General features: G+C 48.8%; 1 protein-coding gene across 2 annotated transcripts in view; it reads right to left on the bottom strand.

The window, feature by feature from the left end:
- SLC49A3 (solute carrier family 49 member 3) overlaps positions 1–19577 on the bottom strand; it is a 32473-nt gene extending 12896 nt beyond the window's left edge. For both annotated transcript variants that reach the window (XM_067315517.1, XM_067315518.1), the window contains exons 1-3: positions 19437–19577; positions 9761–9919; positions 7704–7923 (exon numbers count right to left, since the gene is read on the bottom strand). In XM_067315517.1, coding sequence (XP_067171618.1) covers positions 7704–7923; positions 9761–9919; positions 19437–19565 — 508 coding nt within the window. In that variant the 5' untranslated portion in view covers positions 19566–19577. The remainder of the gene's footprint in view (positions 1–7703; positions 7924–9760; positions 9920–19436) is intronic.
- Positions 19578–24680: the final 5103 nt, after the last annotated feature.

Below are 24680 nucleotides of genomic sequence, written 5' to 3'. Positions count from 1 at the left end.
TTAGGGCTTTTCATGTGGGTCTGGCTTCAGTAGCAGGCTGCTAATTTACAGAAAATGCCTGAGAGCTCTTGGCCTCTGTTTTCACAGGGCCTATCTCAGATCAGACTGTCCCACTCTGTACACACACAAACTTCCGACACTTGGAGCTGTTGGGCAACTCCGAGCCTAGAGGCCATTCCAGCTAAGAGTTCCTTGGGAGTGCAGATGGAGAGGCAGCATAGTTGCATATGCCTGTTTTCCCTGATGGTAAAAAGTGTTGCATCTTTCATGGAAAATGGGCTAGAGCTTCTCTGGACAGAGTGGGTCACTGACTGGAAACCAGCAGCTTCATATATGGCCAGCTTGCAGAAGAACACCTCTGCTAAGTCAGAACCAACTCCAAGCCAAAAGGGGACAATTCCAGCCAAAGCAGAGAATATAAACTGCTGAAAGCTACCATCCCCCAGTTGAGAAAGAAGGCTAGCCTGACTGGCAATCACCTGTCCCTAACAGAAAGTGAATGAAGCTGTAATATGTAACAAACAGCAAACAAACAGCAAATGTGTGTTCGAAGTTAGGATATATGGGGAAAATGATGTAACAAAGGAAAGCCATCAGAAGAATACAGGGCTGAGGCACACATGAGGGAACAAAACCTGGAATCAGCACTGGACTGTTACTGGAGGCATCATTAATGATGCTGTAGTCAACTCAGCTGCAATCACAGCATTTCTGATCTGTATTTGGGAAAGCAGTAAGTCATGTAATGTGATACTAATGAAATGCTCTCTGCTCCTAAAGCATCTTAAACAGAGAGTACAGTTAAACAACAGTTTCCAAAGAGATGGTTTAAAGCTTTTGCACGTGGTTAAAATGCATCAGGGCATCCTAGGGGACTGGCTGAAAAGTACTCTGTGTCAGAGGTGTTTTCATGAAATATCTGTGTATAGAAGCTGTTTCTGAAGATTGGAAAAATGTGAGCATTGGGCTAAATTTAAAAAGATGAAATCAGACTGAGTAATTAGAGCATTTCAGCCTCATTCTGTTCTTCAGAAATGTAATGATTTGGGCCTAGACTAAGAAAGAATGAAAAGGAGGTCACTGGAGTTAATCAACAGCAAGCTACGGGCCAGGGGTCCTGGGGGATTAGCTTGCACGAGTCTGTGATGGGACTGTGCGTTTCGTGCATGACATTGATGCACTAAAATGCTGCAGAGTGCTTGAAGTGACACACTGGCTGACAGACCACAGCAAGCCCAGAAGCCAGCAGATGAAGCATGAGCTGCTGCAGTGGATTCAGACAAGTGTTTCCTCTCCTCACATAGGAGAATTTCTCATGGACTTCCCAGGGGATAAGATGTTGGCCCTGTGCTGCTTCTGTGTCAGTCTCTACAAGTGATGGGAGGACTGAAGGGATGATATATACTGAAGGGCACAGCTGAGTCATAGTGATATCAACTGCTCAGTGGGATAAGTAAAGGCCTCTGTGCTGAGCAGCACACAAACAGAGGGGAGCTAAACACTAATGGGAGCTGTGGGGATACTGACAGGAGGCTGCAGGGCCCGCTTCTGCATACTGCACAGACACAGGCAGTCCTGTAATGGCAAGTGTTGCTCTGGTGTCAACACAAGAGATGGATGTTGACAAACTGGAGCAAGATGAGAGCAGCAGGCAGACATGGAGGCGTGTGGGAAGAGATAAAGGGCAATGTGCCTGTGAAAGGACTGGGCTGGAGCAATTCAGTCTAGACAACCAAAGGAGAGAGGAGGTGACTCCATCTGTAACTGCCTGACAAACAGGTGCAACAAGTCTAAATGGCTGGGGGATGAGGAGCATCCAGATGAGAAGTAACATGTAGACATTAGCCAGAGAGGTAATTAACTACTGGAGCAAATCACTGGGGCCATGGCAAATTATCCTTCTGAGCAATGTTTACAATCATTTTAAAATCATGTCTTGATCTTGTATAGCAGACAGCTATGGGTGTGACCAGACATTAATAATGAAAGCCCTCAGAAAGGCAGTATAAAGGCATCACAGCAGATGATAATCACAGTCCATTTGGTCCTCACTCTGATACCTCAATGCATCATAGAGTAAATAACTTCAGGTCTCAAGTTTCCACTATCCCTTGCTCTTCAGTTTTACTCTGTCTTCCCCATAGTTAATTGATCTATTTATTCCTGCTATAAGGCTGAAGGGCCAAGATCACTAGATCAATCTAATGCTGTTTGGCTGCTCTATCTCATTTAAAAAGCAAGACTAAGTTGCCTACAGACTTGAAGCACATGTTCTTTCCTTCTCCGTTCTGTTTTTCCAGATTCAGAAACCTTCTTTAAGACATTCTGCATTAGCAGTGAAGGATCCCAGTGCCTGGTGGCCCCCATTGGCACCTCCTGAGTTCTCTGGTAGTATTTGCTCTGCAGCATGCCGATGACAGAGCTCCTTCTCCAGTGGGGAAGGTAAAGGTTTACTACAGGCCTGGGAAAGCAGGTGAGCAATCAGGTCTGCCCCACAGTGCAAAAAGGAGAAGTGATTCACCCCGTCATCATAAATCTGTTCTTGCAAAATAACAGCACCCCTGCTCTGGGCTTGCAGCGAGATTGGAAAGGGGTGTGGGAATGCTCCTAGACTGGCCTTTCCTCCCAGCCCATCCCTTCCCACACAACTCCAAGGCAGTGTGGAGGGAAAGCAGCCAACAGCTGTTGTTGGGGACAGGTGCTGATATCCATATGGTGTAGGTAACGTGGGACTTGCCTGCTGTAGCCAGTGGGCCAGCCCAGTTTCTGGGCCACTTCCCAGATCCTCAGAGAAAGGAAGAAGAGACTTGTTCTGGCTTCTGGGGAAAAATATTACGTGGAGGGAGGAAACAGGTCTGTTGAGTGCAGTATCCTGTCTGTAGTAAGGCCCAAATGAGCCAAGAGTAAGATCAGAGCAAGCACATCTGGTGCATCCCCTTCACAGTCTCCCAGTTTCCAGGCATTTTAGCTGAAAGACTTCCTGATTCAGATGTGGTTTCTGCATGGGTAGCCCTGTTGCACTGAGCAATCTTAGTGGGTTTGTTTTCTGCAAACCTGCCCAGGCTCCAGCAGTCAGTAAACACAACACAAGCCCCTGTGTCTGTCACCTGCTGTGTGAAGAACCTCCTCTTTTGTTTGCTTGAGCCTGGCTCCTGCCAGCTCTGCCAGGTGGACCCTAGCTCTTGTCCTGGAAATGAGTGAACAGTAGATCCCTCTTCTGCTCTCCAGGCTCCCTGGGATTGTGTAGACTTCTGTCATATTCCCCCAGCTCATCTCCTTTCTAGACAGCTCAAGTGGGGGATCTCCAGCTGCTCCTCATACAGGAGCCCTCCCAGACCTTGATCTTCATCTTTCTGAGCTCTTTCTCAGCCTATGATCTGCTTTCTCAGAGCAGAGACCTGAAAAGCACACAGCATCTGAGATGTAGGTGGCTGAGATTAATGCACAGAGTTGTGGCAATAGTCCCTTTTGCTTTCTGCTCCTTTCCCAATCCTGACTTGCTGTTTTGATTGCTGAAGAGCACTGCTGAGCTGACGTTGCACAAGCCACCTCTTTTGGCTGCAGGCAGTAATATGCAGTGCTGGCTCACTTAGAGCCCATCCTCTGACAAATGAAGGTAAATTGGGGGAAAAAAAGTATGGGAAAATAGAAAGAAAAGGAGATAAAGGGGGCTGGCTGGTCAAACACAAACAAGTTGCATACCATGCCTTGCACCTGAGCTTTACAGTCTGTCTGGTCTTATCAAACTGTATTTCTGACTGTTTTCATGGATGAGAGGCTCTCTATCATGTGTGTTCGTGTGTGCATGGAGGTCTCAGTGCCAGCTACTGGGGTGGGGACCATGGGTCACAAGGGCCCACCATATTTTCTGTGGTGCCAGCACCTGCAGAGACTGGAGTATGTGTGTTTCCCCAGGGATCTTGCAGCCTCTGTGTGTGTGAATACATGTGTAGTTCACTTCTAGCAGGACTAGCCACTGAGTAGGATAACAGGTTTGTGAGCCAGCTACCGGAGAGATCTCAGGTCTGGGGAACAGACACTTGAGAGACCAAGGGCCCGTGAGTCACTTGCTGGGGAGACCCTAGGCCTGGACCAGCTCCTGGGAAGATTCATGTCAGTGTGTCTGTGTGAGGGCATCTCAGTATCAGCAGCCGGAGTGGGGCTGTGGGCCTTGGGGGTTCACATGCCCAGGTGAGAGCAACTGGGGATCCAGGGTACTGGCAGACTGGGGGTGTAAGGCCATTTATGGGGGGATATATATTATACATGTATATACGTGTATATATTCTACTAGCAGACTTCCATCCTCATCAGCCTGAGGGGATGAACAGGATTGGGCCATTCATATTGTTCCTCACTGAATGCTGTGTTTTCTTTCTGTGTCGATCTGTGTGGCCAGTATATTGTGTGTACATGTGCATGCATACCTGTTGACCATGCACGCTCAGCCTTGCTGCTGGCTGAACATGGGGTCACAGAGCCGCAGCAGCCTCAATTCTGTCAGGTTATAGGATTTGGCAGCCATGACGGAGGAGTAGACAAATTTTCCAAGTTAACAACTGGCTGCGCCACTGGTGTTGGCAACAGGGTTTTGGTTTCTACAACCATGGGACCCTGTTTGAAGATTGACAACTGATGGGGAGAGATGGGATCCACCTCACTAAGTGGGGCATGTGTGTCTGCCAACAGGTTGGCCAACCTGCTAAGGAGGGCTTTAAACTAGGAAAGGTGGGGGAAGGGGAGAGTTACAGAGACAGTCAGCAAAACACAGCTCAAGCTGGGATGCCTCCAGCATGCAGCCAGGGAAGTGCATACAGGACATGGCTATGGAGGATCCTCTTGCACCCCTCCTGGGAAATATGCATGCTCGATCACCTCTCTGAAATGCCTGTATACCAATGCACACAGCATGGGGAATAAACAGGAAGAATTAGAGATCTGTGTGCAGTCACAGGGCCATGATCTCTTTCAATTACAGAGACGTGGTGGGATAGCTTGCATGACTGGAGTGCTGTCATGGATGGCTACATGCTTTTTAGGAAAGACAGGCCAGGAAGGCGAGGTGGTGGAGTTGCTCTTTATGTGAGAGAGCAACTGGAATGTATGGAGCTGTGCCTAGGGGTGGATGAAGAGCGAGTCGAGAGCTTCTGGGTAAGGATCAAAGGGCAGGCTAGCATGGGTGACACTGTTGTGGGTGTTTACTACAGGCCACCTGATTAGGAAGAAGAAATAGATGAGGCCTTCTACAGACAGCTGGAAGTAGCCTCACGATCCCAGGCCCTGGTTCTCACGGGGGACTTCAGCCACCCTGATATCTGCTGGAAAGACAACACAGCTAGGCACAAACAGTCCCAGAGGTTCATGCAGAGCATTGATGATAACTTTTTGACACAGGTGGTGGAGGAGCCAATGAGGAGAGGTGTGCTGCTGGACCTCGTACTAACAAACAAAGAAGGACTGGTTGGAGATGTGAAGGTTGGGGGCAGCCTTGGCTGCAGTGACCACGAGATGGTGGAGTTGAGGATCCCGCGAAGAGGAAGCAGGGCACTAAGCAGGATCGCAACCCTGGACTTCAGGAGAGCAAACTTTGGCCTCTCCAGGGACCTGCCTGGAAGAATGCCATGGGATAGGGCCCTAGAAGGAAGAGAGATCCAAGAAAGCAGGCTGATATTCAAGCATCACCTCTTCCAAGCTCAAGAAGGGTGCATCCCAATGAGCAAGAAGTCAGGCAGGAGACCTGTATGGATAAGCAAGGAGCTCCTGGCAAAACTTGGACAGAAGAAAGAAGTGTGCAGAAGGTGGAAGCAGGGACAGGCCGCTTGGGGAGAATCTAGGGACATTGTCCGAGTAGGCAGGGATAGGCCTTGGCCTTCCTAGCCCCATTTGGAGTTGAGTCTGGCAAGGGATGTCAAGGACAGCAAGAAGGGCTTCTTTAAATGCATCCACAACAAAAAGAAGACTAGGGAAAATGTGGGCCAGCTCCTGAATGGGGCAGGGGCCCTGGTGACGAAGGATACAGAGAAGGCCAAGATACTGAATGCCTCTTTGCTTCAGTCTTTACTGCTCAGGCCAGCCCTCAGGAATCCCAGACCTGGAGACCTGGGAGAAAGTCTGGAGAAAGGAAGACTTTCCCTTGGTCAAGGAGGATTGGGTTAGGGATCATTTAGACAAATTGACACCCACAAATCTATGGGCCTGGATGGGATGCACCCACGAGTGCTGAGGGAGCTGGCAGACGTCACTGCTAGGCCACTCTCCATCTTCTTTGAAAGGTCATGGAGAACAGGAGAGGAGCCTGAGGACTGGAAGAAATCAAATGTCACTCCAGTCTTCAAAAAGGGCCAGAAGGAGGACCCAGGGAACTACAGGTCAGTCAGCCTCACCTCCATCCCTGGAAAGGTGATGGAACAGCTCATTCTGGAGGCCATCTCTAAGCATGTGGAGGAAAAGAAGGTGATCAGGAGTAGTCAGCATGGCTTCCCCAAGGGGAAATCATGCTTAACCAATCTGATAGCCTTCTATGATGGAATGACTGGCTGGGTAGATGAGGGGAGAGCAGTGGATGTTCTCTCCCTTGACTTCAGCAAGGCTTTTGACACTGACTCCCATAACATCCTCATAGACTAGCTCAGGAAGTGTGGGCTGGATGAGTGGACAGTGAGGTGGATTGAGAACTGGCTGAATGGCAGAGCTCAGAGGGCTGTGATCATCGGCGCAGAGACTAGTTGGAGGCCTGTAGCTAGCGGTGTCCCCAAGGGGCCAATGTTGGGTGCGGTATTGTTCAACTTAGTCATCAGTGACCTGGATGAAGGCAGAGAGTGCACCCTCAGCCAGTTTGCTGATGCTACAAAAGTGGGAGGAGTGTCTGATACACCAGCAGGCTGTGCTGTCATTCTGATGGACCTCTTTCTCAGGCTGGAGAGATGGGCAGAGGGGAACCTCATCAAATTCAACAGAGGGAAGGGCAGGGTCCTGCACCTAGGGAGGAATAACCCCAGGCACCAGTGCAGGCTGGGGGTTGACCTGCTGGAAAGCAGCTCTGCAGAGAAGGACCTAGGAGTGCTGGGGGACACCAAGTTGGCTGTGAGCCAGCAATGTGCCCTTGTGGCCAAGGTGGCCAGTGGTATCCTGGGTTGCGTCAGGAGAAGCATTGCCAGCAGGTCGAGGGATCTAATCCTCCCCTTCTCCTCTGCCCTGGTGAGGCCGCATCTGGCATACTGTGGGCACTTCTGGGCTCCCCAATACAAGAGAGACATGGAGCTCCTGGGGAGAGCCCAGCAAAGGGCTCCTAAGATGATTAGGGGACTGGAGCATGCCTCTTATGAGAAAAGGCTGAGAGAGCTGGGCCTGTTTAGCCTGGAAAAGAGAAGACTGGGAGGGGATCTTACTAGGGTATACAAATATCTAAATAGGGGGTGTCAAGAGGATTGGGCCAGACTATTTTCAGTGGTGCCCACTGAACTTTGCAACTGGATGTGGCCAAGTCCTCCTTCTTGCTTCCCAACATGAAAATCTCTGCTTTTCTTGTGGGGCCATAAAGGCACCCATTTATTGTATGCAGCTCTGAGGCTCTTGGGCAGAGCTATACTTGCAGGGTGAGTTGGCTGTGGTACAGAGCGTTTCCTCTGCCTGCTGTCCCCAAAAGGAAACAAATGATATCAGGTTCTGGGAGGCAGAGACATTACTTTGCAGCTATAACTTACACATCGACGCGACCATGTTTGCTGTTGCTCTCTGGTGATCCGGGAACCATAGTGCTGCCAGTTTTGTTGGTGAAAAGATGACAAGGGGCTGTGCCAGTGCACAGAGGCATTGTCCAACAAACAGGTACCAGTAACTCTGAAAGCCCAGACTCAGGAACTTCAGGACGCTGAACATCCGGATGATGCTACCTGTCATGTTCAGCCATGCACTCAGGGTCACCTGGAGCAAGCAGAAACAGCCAGAGGTTTTGTGCTGCAGTCTGAAGGGCAAAGCTTAATGCAATAGGGTAGCATGAGCAGGATCTCAGATGCACTATGGGAGACACTGGAGTGTTGGTAATTGCAGCATGGAAAGTTCCCTGCAGACTGTCCCCACCTCTTTGGGCTGTGGGCTGTGTGTGCTTTCTCCCCCCGCTCCCCAAGCAAGAAGGCTGTCCCTGGTGCCCTGACCCTGACCAGCCTGCAGCCTGGCTGTGCCTGTCTCAGGACCTCGGTGTGGAAAGGGGCAGAGGCAGCACCAGAGGATATTTGGTCCGCTCTGCAGAGTAATAGGAAGGCTGTGACAGGCACCTCTCAAGCAAGCTTATGAACCCACCCTGACTGTAGAGCTACCCTGTTTTAAGTGGCTTTGACTTCTCCCAGCATATTTCATTCCAGCTGGCAGCTTGAGGCACTCTGGCATTTGGTCACAGTCAGGTGAATCCCAAGCTGGGCTCAGCTCTCCCACCATCCTTCTGGGTCTCTCCCACATGTACATCCCGCCCCAGCCCTGGTTAAGCCACATGCCCATCAGGGAGGAAGGGTAACACGAGCCTCCTAAAGGCTCCAAGGAAGCAGCAAGAGATGGTGAGTGTGGGGAAACTTGGCTTGGGCAGCTGGTTCATCCTGTTACCTAAACCTTTTTTTGCCTTTCCTGAAATACTTGTTTGCTTCTGCTGTTATCTTTCACCTTACATAGTCTTTTCAGGACTCCTGTCTGATGTGTTTGGCTTTTACACAGGTGAAGTACGCTCTCTGATCAGCAGATCAGAGAGCAGAAGCTCTGTTAATCACACTGTGAGTGAGCTTGGGGTCTGGCTAAGCTCAACAAGTTGCGGCCTCACTGGAAAAAAAAAAAAAAAGATGATCTTATCATAAAACTCAACAGACAGAACTTCTGCAGGTACTGCAAGCCACTGTCATAACTTTAAAAGTTCAGGGACATTCTTAGACAACTCCACCAGGATAGAGCTTATGTGAGACAGCAGATACTGTCGTGGAATCTTTGAGAAATTCAAAGTCCATGTGTTTCACTCTGTTTTCAAGTTTGCACCATCATCCATATCTTGCTGTGACCATCCAAAGATCACGGAAATGAGTCCTTTAGTGCACAGATGCTGTTAATGTTCTTCTATCCCACTAGAAGGCTACCTCCTTTAAGGTCAAAAAGGTTCATTATCTTAGTACCACAGAAAAAAGCAACACTTATTTTTACCACTGGTAGGCAACTATCTTAAAAGTTCAACAGTGGCAGAGAGGTCTTTGGTGCCAGGGGCAGCTGAACTACAGTGGTGAGAAATTTAAAGACTTGTGAGTCACAGAAGTCACACAGGGAATAAATCCATAAAATCTTTCATTGAGGAGTCAACTGCTTTGAAAATACTGAGCCATAATAGAGTATACATGAAGTGTTACTAAAAGCAGTGTGAGTGTGCTGACTATCTGCTCTGGCATGCCCTTTCAAAGGGCTCTGACACAGTAAGTCAGCCTAGAAGTGAGGCAAGGCAGTGGGATTCTCATCATGCATTGTCATAAGCAAAAGTCTTATGCTGCCTTGAGAAAACCTTAATTATGTCTTTCAATGTGTATTCTATCTTTTCCCACTATTCCCCCATCTCACAGTTGAGGTTACAGTTATTGCCAAATCAGAGCACAGCTTTCAACCCACTCTGCAGCGTCTGGCAAGACTCCCACTCACAGTATGCATATTAGTGCTTTGTGCAGCTAAATATGTGGAGACATCACCACTGCTGTCTCTGGGTGAAAGGCCATTAGGGTAACAAATCAGTTCAACTCACAGCCCATCTGAGGCCCACGCTGTCGAGGACCCACGTTGCCACCAACCCAAATGGGATTGAGATGAGAAGGTACACGAGTGAGAGCCAGTTGACTGTCTCCAGGGAAATGTGGAAGTAGGAAGCTGTCTTATCAGCCACAGGAGCAAATGTCAGCCACAGCTGCAGAACAGAAAGCGAAGAGGGTAAGCATGAACACCTCCACCAAAGCAGAAATTCAGCATCCCCTCAGACTGTTCAATTGCATTGTGAAGGGGCTCAAAATAGTAGCACTGTTTTAGTCTCTTCTTGAAATTAGGATGTTAAGGATGGCAATCAAAACTCAAACATTTGGTATCTGCCGTTACTCATGATAGTGCTATTTTACCCCTGATCTCATCATTGCCTTGACCCTGAGCCCTCCATCCATTTCACAGCCTCATCCCCAATCTCCTGCTGCTAGGAGCTGCGCAAAGTAGAGGTCAGCGCCTTTCTCTGTCCCCCACCTGGATGCACAGGCCCCAGATGCACTTACTTACCTGTTGCAAACCCCAAGCAATCCTTCTATGTTAGCATAAACAATACAGAGGCCACCATTTCCTGTCTGCAGGTAGTAGTCCCTTAAACTCAGTCTGGTGTTCATGGCTATGTTAGTAACCCCAGATGTGGCCTTGTAAGAACGATTTTGCCATGTGTCAACCAAGACAGATATTCACATTTGCCACACACCATATTGATTCAGTGCTGTCCTACGCACACTCAACAGTTAGGAGAGGGCCTACAGATTTGCATTATTCAATACCCTCTTCAGAACATGTGATAGGGAAACACAAGAGGTACATTAATAATGTCCATCTGTTCCAGTTCTATATCTGAAATTATTTCCCTAAATGTTGTTTCAGGCACTGGTTTCAGAGTTACTCTCTGCTTCTGGTTCCTTCTGGGACAGATAAGGCCTGCTTTGATGCTGAAATCATGTCCTGAGATCATGCCCACAAGAAAGAAATGAGGGTGTTACCCCAGATTTAGGGAGGCTTCTGTGCATTCTTTGTAAATATGCCCTCTTTGATGCTTTTCAAAAAGACTGGTCTAACTTGAGAACTGATTTCAATAATGTTAAAATTCAAAAATTAAGCCATTTTAACCAGAATTTGGCAACAACCAAATTATAAATTCTTCAAAGTTAACTCAATTTACAAGCTGCATTCAGTTAATCATGAACAAAAAATATTTCACTTGACATAAACTTCTCCACTCTTGTAAGGTGATCTTGCAGGTGCTGAAAGCTTGAGATGATAAATTTTGTGGATAGAAGTCCGGCAGCTGTCTCCTTTCTAGCACCCCTCTCAGCCAACACAAGCTTCCTGTTCACTGCATTTTGCAGAGGACATCAGCTGCAGCATTAATGAAAAACAGAAAGAACTAGAGTAGCCTCAGGGGAAGGTGAGTCCCCACACTCTGCTACTGGTTATTTCCAATGTTCTTATTTATTTCTTATATGCCAGAGACCATAAAAGCTACCAAATTAAATAGAAGCACAAGGAGAATTGGGGCTTTCTCCCGTGTTAGCATCACTGTCTGACAGTACTACATGCAAATCACTGTCTAAGCTTTTCTCTTATTGGGGATGTGATAAGGAAATGAATGGGAGTGGCAGACATGCTCTGAATGTAGTATCAGTGTGTGCATGCACACACATACACACAGGCAAAAGAGATGGAAATAGCACCTTTGCTGTGTACAGGGAATGATCTACACGTGAGAATTCAGTACAGCCCCCTAGCATCAGCCCTGCCTGCATTTCTGCAAGGCACTGAGATGCCAGATCCTCTTTATTCACCACAGAAGTTCGCCTGCCATTGTTGTGCTGGGCTCGGACACACCTCTGCGGGACTGGGCAAAGCTCTGGCGAGGGGTGGTTTGGTGTTTACGCAGCTTTGGCAATCAGGTAGATGAAGACTCTGGGGGCTGACAGCAATTGTGCTCTCAGAGTTAGACAACAAGGAGGATACTCCAGATCACTGGGAAACAAGCAGCAGACTCCTAATGAAATGAACTAGTAAAAAAATACTTGAAATTATATATGCTACTGGTGTGGTGCTACCATCTTGTCTCAGGAAGCAATTTTGCCAACTCTTTTTTCTTTTCAGGACTGAGTTCCATCAAACTGTGATGGGAATTTAAATGTCACAATTGCCACTAAGGCATGAGCATTGCTTTGATTATTGGATGCTAAACTGCTGCTAGACAGAACTCTGCTGTGTGTTTCCAACCACAGTCATTTGCAGTTCCTCACTGCTTCCCCAACACGTGAGTGTGAAGAAACACTGTACCAGGAAACAGTGTAATTAAAGTGATGCATTTGATAAGCCAGCTTCAGAACTTGATACATTTCTGTCCCCTGTAAACACAGCAAACATCTGTCTTATCCTCTTCCTCCATAAAAGATGCTTAGCTATGTAGTACTGCTAGAACAAACACTGAGAGAATGTTTCCACAAGTCAGAGTACAGCATTTTATATTCAGTGGCTGTATATATCAAGATGAGCTGGAATCAAGTGCTTCAGCATTAGAACTAGTAAAACCATTACTTGCTAAAAATCAAGTATCTGGGTGGCCTTATATCTCTGTCCAATTCTAGTGTGTGTGTGTGTGTGTGTGTGTGTGTGTGTGTGTGTGTGTTTGTGAGCGTAGATGGTGGGAAGTTTCAGCCTTTTGACGCTCAAGACTTTTCTTCAGAATAGCAGTCTGAGTTTCTGAGTGTCTGGAGAGAAAAAGTGTGTTTCTACCTCCATGCAGGCAGAGGCTGTTTGCAATGTTTTGCTCTAACTGTGTAAGAAAGAACTGGGCAATGGAGCTCAGGGTGCAGCTGACTCACCATGCGGTGGAAGCGGCCACCAAATGTCCCTGCAACAGAGATATGGCATTGTGGTGTTTTCGTCAAAAGAGGGAAATTGCCAGGCTAAGCAAGTAAGTCTGCCACCTTCTGCTTTTGGTTTCCACAGGCAAAATGGCTCCATCCACAGCAGTGTGCAAGCTCTTCTGCTGGGTGGCAGAGCCTTTATCCTTCACGTTGCTTCTGAAATCCCGCACTGCTGAGGCTGGTACTCACACGGCACTGCTCTGCTACATGTCCCCTCACGTGGAACAGTGTGAAGATTCCCTCCTGGTGAAGCCTGAGGCCTGTGACTTTAAAGATGCAGAATGAAGACTGAGAGAGGTTTCTCTCTCCTCCATTCCCCACAGGCCATTGCCTTAAGTCAACTCTGCCACACCAAAAAACAGTGTTCAGTCTCTCCACCGTGGACCACTCTGACAGATGCTGGAGGAGAGATGATGTCTTGAGTTACAGGGTACTAGTACCCAAGAGTTGGTTGCCCTTGGGGCAGATAAAAGAAGGAGGAAGAGACAGACACCTCTGCCCTTGTAGGGGTGTCTACACACTTGTTCAGTCCCTTCTGAAGCCCCCTTCACTTTGTGGGAAGGTGCCTCTTCGTTCCGTTCAAGCTGCACTCAGCTCCATTGCTGCCTAGGCACACAGACCTAGAGCCTCAGTGTGCAGTGCAGAAAGCATCAAGGTGGTGCTTAAGCAGGTCCTTTGAAGCCAGCTCAACAGATCTCCCAGCAAGCAGACGTGAGAAAGTTCTCCCCTTGCCAATGTCTCTTCCTGCCTGGTAGTGGTGACAAGAAATTTCCACTCACTGACTATGATTTCTGCCCCTTCTAAGCCTTACCAGACAGCTGTCCCTGCAATTAGCCAGACTATGTTATCAAACCTTACTGAAATTCCTAGTTTGGCACCCTGCAGATCAGAAATGCCTTGTCCCTGTGGCTTCTAAGGCATCCAGCTCACAGCCCCACATCTTGATGGCTCAGCAACCGTCTGAGCAGTCCCAAATGGCAGAACACAGCTGGGGCCACTTAATGAGTTGGCGTGGATGAGGCTGAAAGATAGGAGGAGTCCACTCCCTGGGCTTTGGCATAGTTAGATCAAGTCATTTACAGAGAAGCCTGAGCATGGCCAAACAAGCACAGGGACTCATGTCTTTAAACATCAAAATCAATGGGGTTGGGAGCCCAACCCTAGAATACTCTGATTGGCAAAATTCACTTCCCAGCACCAACTCTCAGTTTTTGCATGATTTGTTCCAAAATTACAACTTCAGCTGTGGTACAATCCAACATCATTTGTCACTGTCACTCATTTGGAGTCCATAGCATTCGATCCTCCAGCACTTGTGACAGATTTTCCCCTCCCTTCAGATATGCATCTAGCACAATGTTGAAATAGCTGTAATAACATAAACCATCTCTTATCCAAATGCAGGAATAGTAGTTCCTACACCTTTCTCCTCTCCCCAGCTAAACCTTCAAAGTATCTTCATCTCGCTGTGATTTCTGAGGCTCAGGTGTGTCTGAGAGAGCACAAGCACCAAGGCAGCTCTTCCTGGGCAGCATGAGATCTGATCTATCTCACCTATGAACGCCCCAGAGGCACCACTGTCCCTGCAAGAAGGGACAGTGCTCCAGGGCTCTACTGTGCACAGGTTTTGGTATGCAGTTCACAGCAAAGGCCTTTGCCTTTTCTACAAAGAGGGGAGGGAGACTACCACACACAGCAGTGAACATCACTGCAGCACTACCAGGCACAGTTGCACTGCGATCGATGTGACTGTCCTGACACTGCATGCCAGTTTGGGCAGCAAGTCACACCTCAGCAGTCTTCACTACAAAACCTTGTGCTCTACACACAGGTAACAGCAAGAGACAAAGAGTACACAAATTCCCCTGGAAATATGAGATCCTGTTCTGGCTAGCACTGGAGCAGACCTGCAGCTCCCGTTGCTTTCAGCACATGGCTGGCTGCCTGCATAGCTGTGTCCCATCACTAGAGGAAAGGGACAGAAGTGTTTTCCACCACTCCATTGTCAATGGAGTACATGGGACCACTGTGGAAAGAAAGTCAACTGAAACTCAAACCATCTGACTACTACCAATGTTGGATGGGCACTGGCTCCACTTTGAGTTCTCCTTCCCTTTGTTTTGACATTCTTCTAGTTGGTATTTTGATCTTTCCTCTCCGGCATGGTTCCTTCACCACTAATTGCAGGTGCACTCAGGCAGAAGTAACTCCTATGCTTATAGCTTGTACTTTACAGATATTCTCATTCTGTCCCCACTTTTAAGCTTCTCTCTGCTGCTCTTCCCAATCCTCTTCTAACCCCTCAAGTGATTTTCAGACATGGATCCAGCCATCTTCAGCCCAGTATTTTCCCAAATCTTCTATTTTTCCTCCTGCTCTCATTCATTTCCCCTCCATCTTCTTGTCACGTGCCTGTGCAGCACGTAATGCTTCTCCAGGTTCAGTTCTTCTTCCCTATTGCCATCTTCATTCACACACAGACTTCCCAGGTACCAGCTCACCTGCAGGATCCAGTTTCTCTCCACCCAATCCAAGGGAGCCCAAATTTTGCTCTCCGTCCCATTTCTGCAGCAGGTCACTGCTTGGCTATGAGACACCATTTCTCTTCCTGTTGTGGTAGCAAAAAGGACATGTAGACTGCCCCTTGGAGGCAACAGGTGTGAGCTGCAGAAAGCAGCATTAATAAACACAGCCCTGGGATTTCCAGAGCTCAAGGAGCAGTAAAGGTATGTTGATCCTTCAAATGCATAGGCAGGCACAGCCCTGTCAGAAGCAGTGCAAAAATGTTCTCTCTCATGCCTGGCAAACTGTGAACCGACTTCTGTGCTCCTCATCAACAAATCAGGATTTTAGAAGTGAAAAACAAAATGATTTGCAGAAGGGCAAACACACATAATTAGGGTGGAAATTAAGCCATTTTGTCAAGTTAATAGTGGTGACAGCCAGCACAGGCTGCCATATGGAGTGGTGTCTATGGCCTGGCATACTGTATTGTCATGCACAATGTGGTAATGCCTCTGTGATACCTTTTCAGTACAAACTTGGAAAGGAGAAGTCAAAAGGATGACTTGTACAAAACGGGACCTTCTGCTTTACAATAGGCACAGGCACAGCTCAGCTGTTCCCAGTTAGGCACTGCCTGCAGCAGCTCTCCCAATCCCACCTTGCTCTCTCCCCTGCACTGGGACACAGGGATGTGGCAGGGTTGAAGGTGATGTGAGATGTTTCTCTGAGACACACAGGACTTCTCTTCCCCTAAGAGCAGGCTGTGAAGTGGGAGGACAATCTCTCCTACATCAAATTTCCCATGTCCAAGTTCATTGATCACCAAAGGGCCATACACATTGGAAGCAAACAGCATCCTGCCTCAACGGGAGGCCCCCATGCTGATGAAGCAGCCCAGCAAGGAAGGACAGAGGCAAGATCTCCAGAAAAGTCAGATCCATGCCTGGATGTCACTTTTAACTTCTACAGCTCTCTGGAAGACCAGGAGGATCCAGCAGCCAGGCACAGCTGTGCATCCATGCATATCTCCAGGGACACTGCTGAAGCAGACACATGTGGGCAAGAAGCGTGCACACCCTGCCTTGGAGCATGCCAGTCTCCACTTGTGCAGGCTTCCCTTCCTCTCCCAGGTATACTAAGTGGTGGTGGAAGTCCTCCACGCTGGGTGAGTCAGCACCCAGGTCCAGGAACCGCCTGGCCAAGTGTGGAACCAGTTCCAACCCTCTGCTCCCCTCCTCCTCTCCTGCTTGCTCACAATGACAAGCACAGATCAGAGCAGGAAACACTTTGTGATTCACTCTCCAGTGCATCTCTATATCCCCAGTGCTTGGGCAAGACAAAGTTCCCTCTGTAACATGCAGAGTTTCCACCCTTTGAGCTTAGCCAGGAAGAGGTAAAGAGGAAGGAGGTACTTGCCTCAGCAGTTCACCACTATGGCTGATCCAAACTAACAGGGAATGCAGTTGTTTCCAGCTGTCAGCACACCCTGAATGCTCCTAAACATTAAGTCTTCAGGTTAGAAAATCCCACAGGACCAGTTTGACAAAACCGACAGCATCAGCTTGAACAAAACAGACCTGGGGAGCAGCTACATGTATCATTATGTCACCCCTCACAGGGAGTGGTGGCAAGAGACAGCTGGGGAGCAATCATCTAACTCAGCTCAGCTGTGGTCAGAGCAGCCTCCCAGCCCAGGGCTCCAGGCTGGAAGCAAAGTGCATGTGCATACTGGCGCCTGCTCAAGGCCTTTTTAAGTTAATGCAAGGATTTCTTGCACTACATTGGAGCTAGGAACTTCCAGAATAGCAGTACCTAGGAAATGACAGCCAATACCTGGCAAGCTAGTACCTGCTTTGTATAGATGAGAGATACAGAGGCTTCTAAGCTCAGGTCATTAACAGAGATTTAGGCAAGGCACTATTTATCTTTACTGTAAAAGCCTTCTTTGTACCTTATCCACTCTGCTGTGCTTACTGGTTAACGAGAGGATTCCACATAAGATGTGGAGCAGAAGGAAGCAGGGAAGAGTGCCTCTTTTGCCACCACATGGTCTGGGCTGGTTTGGCTCAATCACAGCTCCAAGACAGGTTGAGGAAACATTTCTTAGCCTGCCCTTGCTGCATGACTGAGTGTCCTTCCTTACAGGTAAGTTGCTCCTATGTTGTCTTTCTCACAGTGACAGTCCCTCTTTCTCTCTCAGGGCAAGGTAGTATTGTTATCTGCCACTTTTTGTGACACTGAAGGCCACTATACAGAAAACTGCATGGGTAAAATTGGGGAATATGAACAAATTCTTGGACCAGGCATAGTCCTGGAAGTTTGGTCTACCACATGAGGCTAAGGAGGTGACCTGTTTCCTCCAAGTAAGACAACTCAAAAATCACATGTCCTTGGCAAGCTGAATTTTGCAGGTATCTCGGCACACAACACAGAGAACATAAAGTATTGCCTGCAACATCTGCACAGGAACTGAGGGCACATCTTTACTTGCAAAGCACTTTTCATACCACAGAAGTGGTAAATCAGTCTTTCCATCTAGGACTCTTAAGAGCAACCATGTCTGCAAGCTCTATTGATTTCAGGGCCTTTCAACAGCTCCCTCCATTTTGATGTAGTTTTCATCAGGAGCACTTAGGAAAAGCACTAACGTCAGGACACATTTGAGGATAACTTTATATGTCAACATACTTGCAGTTCTAGTCATTTGCACTGGTCTTTGAAACGCCCTAGGACATTAAATACCCAGTTTTGAAGTGCTGAAGTTCTGGCATAAGTTCTTATCACGGGAGAATATTTCTCTTGCACTGTGGATGGAGTCAGGAAGTTGGCAAGAGACCAACCAGACAACACTACAATCTTTCAGGGTTACAAAGTTATCAGCAAAAAGATCCAGGACACTTGCAGATATGTGGAAAGGACCTTTTAAAATAACTATCCAGTTTCACTGCTAAGTTTTGAGTGAAGTCCAAGTCTGTCAAAACAGCCTGGAAAAACACTATACAGCTTCCTTCACCCATGCTATCATTGTAGACTTCTCCTAGAATGGATATGGATTTAAACTAACTGTGGTGTATTTTTCCTGTTAAACATATTCTTGTGCTGTGCTAGTTTAACTCTAAGTAAGCAATCGGGTTTCACGTTACTTTTCTGGGTGATACCATATTACGGTCTTAAAGGATACACAGATTTACCACAAGAGATGGCACATTAGTTTTTTTGGCATTTCAGTGTATTATCTGCTTCTCACTGTATTATCCATTTCTCTGTTCCAGCATCCCTTGCTTCAAGGAATACCTAGTCTTCTTTCCCAGCATATACATGTTTGCATGTTCCAATGCCTGATCTTGGCTGTCAGACTGCCTGCATTCACAACATGGTAATCCTCAAGCACATGAATAATTCTGAATCAGCCTGATAATTATCAACAGTGCTCTCAGTGATTTGAGGAGCAAAGATTTGGGCTTGCATCTTGCTCGATAGCACTTGGTAAAGAGAAATTCCATGTGTTTACTTTGTTTAATTATTGAGCTTGTTTTCAGTCTCTTCAACAGGTGGGGTCTGGTCTCCTGTACCTGCTTTTCAGGGCTTTCAGAATAAAGTACCTGTAAGCAATTGCAAGTTCACACCCCAGCAGGTTTAGTGTGAAACCACGCCTGCGCTATCCTGCACCTGCAGCAGACCCTATCAGGTGATCTGCTTGCTTCTCTTTCCGGACGGGCAGATTTGCTGGCACGGCTCAGCAGTATCGAAGAGCTGACGCCTGCTCCTCTGCCCGAGCAGAGTTTCAGCAGCACGTTCCCGTTGTTAGGAGCGGGCGACATGACCCTCGCGGGCGCAGAGCACTCCCTGTGCTTCCCGGGGACTGCATGCGGGTCTCCGCAGCGATTTCCCCCGGGCTCCAGTACTTCCCGCTGCGCTCTTCTCCGTTCGCTTCCGGGATAAGGCACGGATCCCTCCCTTCCCGTCCCCGCACGCCGTGTGCCCGGGGCCGCGGGGGAGGCTGCGGCGCCGGGGCGCCGCGGAGGAGGGGGCGCATGCGGCTGAGGGTCGGGGCGCCGGGGCAGAGCGCCGAGGGCGGCCCGGCTGCCTCCGGCAGGAGCTGGAGCGGGGTTTGCTCGCGGCAGCCCCGGCACCCCGCGCGCCCGCGGCGGCGGCGGCGCTTCTCCGGGCTCGCAAAGCGGGGCGGTCAGCGGGGCCGCCCGGACAGCAGCGCCCGGGCAGGGGGACGCCGCCGCCCGCCACCCCCCGGCAGCGCGGGGCGTCCGCACTCACCATGGCGTTGGAGCAGTTGAGCAGGCACACCACGGCCAGCAGGAACCAGCGCCGCCGGTAGGTCTTGAACTGGGGCAGCCGGCCCAGGCTGCGTTCCCCCAGCAGGCTGGCCGCCTCGCCCCCCTCCATCCCGCCGCGGCTCGGCTCGGCTCGGCCCGGCCTCGCTGCGCCCTCCCCGGGGCGGCCCCGGCCGAGCCACCGCCTCCCGCCCGCCCCGGTCCGGCCCCGCCACCCCGGCACGGCACAGCCCGGCCCGGGAGCCGCCCCCGCCCCGTTCCGCGCGACGGCAGCGAGCGGCCCGCGGCCCCGGGACGGCAGCGCCTCGCTCGCCCCGTGCGTCGTGAAGAAAAGCGACGGTCATAGTAACGCTCGTCTATAGCTCCACCTTAAGAGTCGCCTTCAGGCCCGTGCTGGTGGCAGCAGCCGTGGTGGTTTGGGGTGCTGTGCTGCGGGGGGCAGAGCCCCGTGGGACCTGTCGGGTCGGATGGGGATTGCTTGCTGAGCAGAAACAGGACTAGGGGAGGAGAAAAGGAGGACGTAGGACCCATAGGGCTCTGTCAGCCATGCGTGGTACTGTTTGATCATGTGTTTATACTGATTATGCTGCAGATAGCGGTATCCTCTCCCCATAATACAGAGGCACCCATGCTAGCAGTAATCATCTCCTCGTCCACAACTCACCAAGGGGAAAAGGCTGCGCATTTTGCAAGAGTGCAAAGTGAAAGTCCTCCACTCCTAAACAGGGCCTGTGACTTCAGGTTGGTTTGACATTAATTTGGTTTGACATTGAGACTGCCTGGATGTCTGCCCCTCACCAACCTCGGTCACCCTCCCACACGAGTGCTGCTCAGCCCCAGGACAGCCAGGCCTGGGGGCAAGGGATCACAGATGGCTCTGCTCCCCATGTCACCCCTCACTCAACCCCTCTGATCCTTGTCCCTGCCCCTTTCCTCACCACAGTCAACCAAAAGCAGAGCACGGTGGTCATTAAGAAAGGCCCTGGGGAGAGGGAATAGATTGGGAGGGTTATCCTGCATGGAAGTGTTCTCTCGTGAATGATTTTGGCTGATGTTTTCCATGCCTCAACATAGTTCTTATGTGTGTGTGAAGAGGAAACAGCTTCAAAGCTCCAAAAATGGAGCTTGTTGCTGCTCAGAAGTAGGCTGGAGAGAAACATGGGTTTGTTCATGCTAGTGCTCAAGCTTGCCTAGTTGTTAGGTTGTATCTTTCAGCCTTCATCAATTGGAATTGGGGCTTGAAACTTGATAATGGGGAGGGGACTGTCAAGCTGGTATTAATGATTGGTCTGTTGCCATCCCTACAAATGCTTGAGCAGGTTTGCCTGGCTTATGAGCTGCATGCAAAACAAAACGGCCATGTGTATGATGTATGTTGGTGCACAGCTGCATCTGGGTTGTGAGCACGAGTAACTGCCCTGTTCTCTTAGTACCAAGACTGGCATATGGGGGAAAACTGTACATCAATTCCGAGAGGCAGGTCCAGGCTTAAGGGACAGCAGAAAGACTCAGAGCTCAGCAGGAAAACCAGAATTCCCTCCTCTCCCCATTCTTATCCTATGGGCAGGCAGGCAGGCTTTGTGTGAAAACGAATTTCTCTAAGACTTGAACCACCTGATCTACCCACGGCTCTGTTCCTTTTTCAGCTCAGATGTCTGTGTTATTATCACAGAAGTCTGAATACTGCTGACAGAAACCAGGATCCCATGTGGAATGCTTTTACTGTTCCTGCTCACCACCATCCATTTTGTTAGAAAAATATATGAAAAGCCTGCAAGCTGGAAATGCACGTATTTATAGGACAGGCCAGAATCAAGGCTGCACAAGAATCAGTCCCTTTCTGCATTATCTTTAATGTCAAGATCACATCATGCACTGTTTTCCACCTTAATCAGTGCATGGAAATAGGGAGAATAGGTCCAGCAGTGAGCTGGAGCTGGGAAGTGAAATAGATGCTGTTTGTGAGGCCTCTGTCACCTCAGGTGATGTCTGGGTGCAGACCTCAGAAAGTATGTGGCAAATGAGGCTGCAAAAGGAAAGATATGACTGCTGCAGGAGAGAACTGGTCTGCTGTTTCAGTCAGAATAACTGGATGGATCTGTGCAAGTCGCTTAAATTTAGGAGGAAACTTGTGGGTTTTTTCCCCTCATCCTTCTCCTAGATATATTGTGCTTGTTCTTCCCTCTCTCCTAGGCAGGGGCTGCAGGGGAGCTGAGAGCACTTGACAGTTCTGTGCCACTCTTTTTCTCTGCTCTGCTTCACCTCTCTTGTGAGGAGGGTGCTGCTGGATGTCACTGGCAGCACGGCAAGGACAGTGGTAGGATCAATGTTGAACAACTGCCCCATCTGCCTGCACTTTCTCAGCCCTTCTTGGTGCTTGACATCCCCTGCTTGGTACATCCCCATCAGCTTCCTGCTTCCCAGTGTCACCCTTCTTCCCCCATCCCAGCACATCTTGTACCCTTTGTAATCCTGGCCTTTGTTTTCAGGAACTGGCAGTTTAAAACAGTTGTCATAGGTGCTTCTCAGTTAAGCAGTTTCTTGTTTTGTGTATGTGTGAGCATATCTGATGTGCACTGAACCAGACAAAAACTTTTGTTTTCTGTCAGAGGGAAACATGGACACAGTGGGTATGTGAAAGCAGGTTCTCGAAAATGGAGAATGCTTGCTGTTAAAGCCTCTGTACCTTGCTTGAAAAGTGGGTGTGAGATGACTGACAGGTGTTGGGAGTGGATGCTGCAGCCAAAGCAGCTTTCCAGCAGTGCACACTTATGGTAGGAATTGCAGAATAATTCAGATTGGTATTTCAATCTGAAATTCAGACCTCAGGAGGTCTCTAGTCCAACCTCCTGCTTGAAGCAGGGTCAGCTGTGAGGTCAGGCCAAGTTGCTCAGTGCTCAGTCTAGTCTTGAAAACTTCCAAGGATGGAGACTGCACAGTCTCTCTAAGCAACCAGTTCTATTGCTAGACCTTTCCCATGGGGAAAAGTTTCTCTTTATATCTGGTCTGAGCCACTCTTATTTCCTCTTGTTCCCCTTGCTTCCCACTGTGCACCAGTGTGAGGAGTGTGACTCCATCTTGATGACCTTGTAGGCTTTGAAACGTCCTCTTATGTCCTCCTCTTTCCAGGCTGAACAAGCTCTGTTCCCTCAGCCTCTCCTCTTGGGCAAATGCTCTGGCTCCTGACAATCCTGGTGGCCCTCTGCTGAACTCACTCCAATTTTTCAGTGTCTTTCTGGACTGAGAGGGGTGCAAAGCTGGATGGAGTACTCTAGATGTAGTCTAATGAGTAGAGAGGGATAATCCCTTCCCTCAGCTACTGTCTGTGCTCCTGTTCATACAGCCCAGGATGCTGCTGGCCTTCTCTGCTGCCAGAGCACTCTGCTGCCTCATGGCTACCAAGCATGTCTTGCTGTCTACCAAGACCCTGCTGTGGCCTTTAGAGCAGAGCTGGTCCTCAGCCTGTACCATTGCAAGAGGTTCTTCCTTTTCAGGTGCAGGCCTTTGCATTTGTCTTTGCTGAATTTCGTGAGGTTCCTGTTGACCCATTTCTCCATCTTATCAAGGTCCCTCTGAATGGTAGCCCTGCCCTCAGGTATATCAGCTGTTCCCCTCACTTTGATGTCACTTGCACACTTGATGAGCAAGTACTCCCTTCTCTCCTCCAGGTCATTGATAAAGATGCTAAACAGGACAGGTCCTGGGGTAGATCCCATGGTACTGTTCTTGTTAGTGGCCTCCATGTAGAGTATGACCCATTAACTATGACTCTCTGAGCCGATCCAACCAGTATTTTACCTGTCCAGTTGTCCACCCATCAAAATTATGATGTCCTAACTTGGATACAAGAGTACTGTTGGAGAGTGTTGAAAGCCTTGATAAACTCATGGTAAATAATGTCCACTGCTCTCCCCCCATCCACAAGTTCTGTCATTTTATCAAAGGAGGCAATCAGGTTTGTCAGGCATGATTTGTGAATCATGCTGACTATTCCCAGTTGCCTTTTTCTCCTTCATGTGCCCAGAAATGCGATCCAAGAGGACTTGCTCCATGATTTTCCAAGGTATTGACGTCAAGCTGGCCAGCCTGCAGTTCCCTGGGCTGTCTTTGAGGCACTTTTAAATAGGTATGCAATGCTTGCCTCCAGTTGTCAGGGATCTCCTCCAATCTGCATGGTTTTTCAAAGATGATAGAAAGTGGCCTTGCTATGGCATTGCCCAGTTCTCTTGGCATCCTTGGACATAGCCTGTCTGTGATTCCTGACTCAGTCTTCATCCACTGATGGTGATCCTTCTCCTCTTTGAACTGAGGCACTGAGGCCCGGGAGACCATGTTGGTGAAGACTAAGACAAAGAAGTCACTGAGTTCCTCAGCCTTATCTGTGTCCACTGTTGCTAAATCACCCACTCCATTCAGTAACAGTCCCACATTTTCCTAATTCAGCCATTTACTACTAACATAGCAGGAGAAGCTTTTGTTATGCTCAGCGTGCTCCAGTTGAGCTTTGGCTTTCCTAACACCATGCCTGCATGCCCAAACAATGTTTCTAAATTCCTCCTTTGCAGCCTGTCCCCACTTCCACCTCCTGTATGCTGCCCTTTTGCATTGGAGTTCTGTCATGAGTTCCCAGCTTAGATATATCTCCTGATATGTCTACTTTTTTTCTGAACACTGAGGTGGCCTGTTCTTGCACTTGGTTGAGGCTGTAGAGGTCTTTTTACTGCTGGAGACAGTCATGGAGTGAAAGGCTGCTGTTTCCATGCTGTGCACGGAAGGACACAGGGAATAAGCTGTTCTGAGCTACAGAACCCACATATCCTATGGGTGCACCTTGGGGTTAGTTGGACTGGTATTGAGTAAGTTGCAACCCCTCCTCACAGTTGGGGCATTTGTAATACCCCCTGCTGCATGGATTATCTGCTTTCTGCTGATACCGCAGCTTTTGCCTACTTGGATGCTAATAAGTTCTTGCTTTCTCTTCAGCCATAGGTTTTCATGAAAACTGTAGGACATTCGCTGTTTTTGAGGAGGCTGCCCTTCTGTCAAATTTTGTTAAAACTGGCTAATAGATATAAAGGTAAGAGGCACAGTGGAGGGAACAGGCAGACCTACTAGCATTGTGCATTCCTCACTTTCTGAAAAAACTAGGTTAAAATGGTACCTGAATATGTAATTAGTGACCTTTTCATGCACACTCATTAGGAGCAGAGTGTGTGTGCATAGGGGG

The sequence above is a fragment of the Apteryx mantelli genome, chromosome Z (assembly GCF_036417845.1).
Source record: "Apteryx mantelli isolate bAptMan1 chromosome Z, bAptMan1.hap1, whole genome shotgun sequence".
NCBI classification, from domain to species: Eukaryota; Metazoa; Chordata; class Aves; order Apterygiformes; family Apterygidae; genus Apteryx; species Apteryx mantelli.
This window is presented reverse-complemented; position numbering and strand designations above follow the sequence as displayed.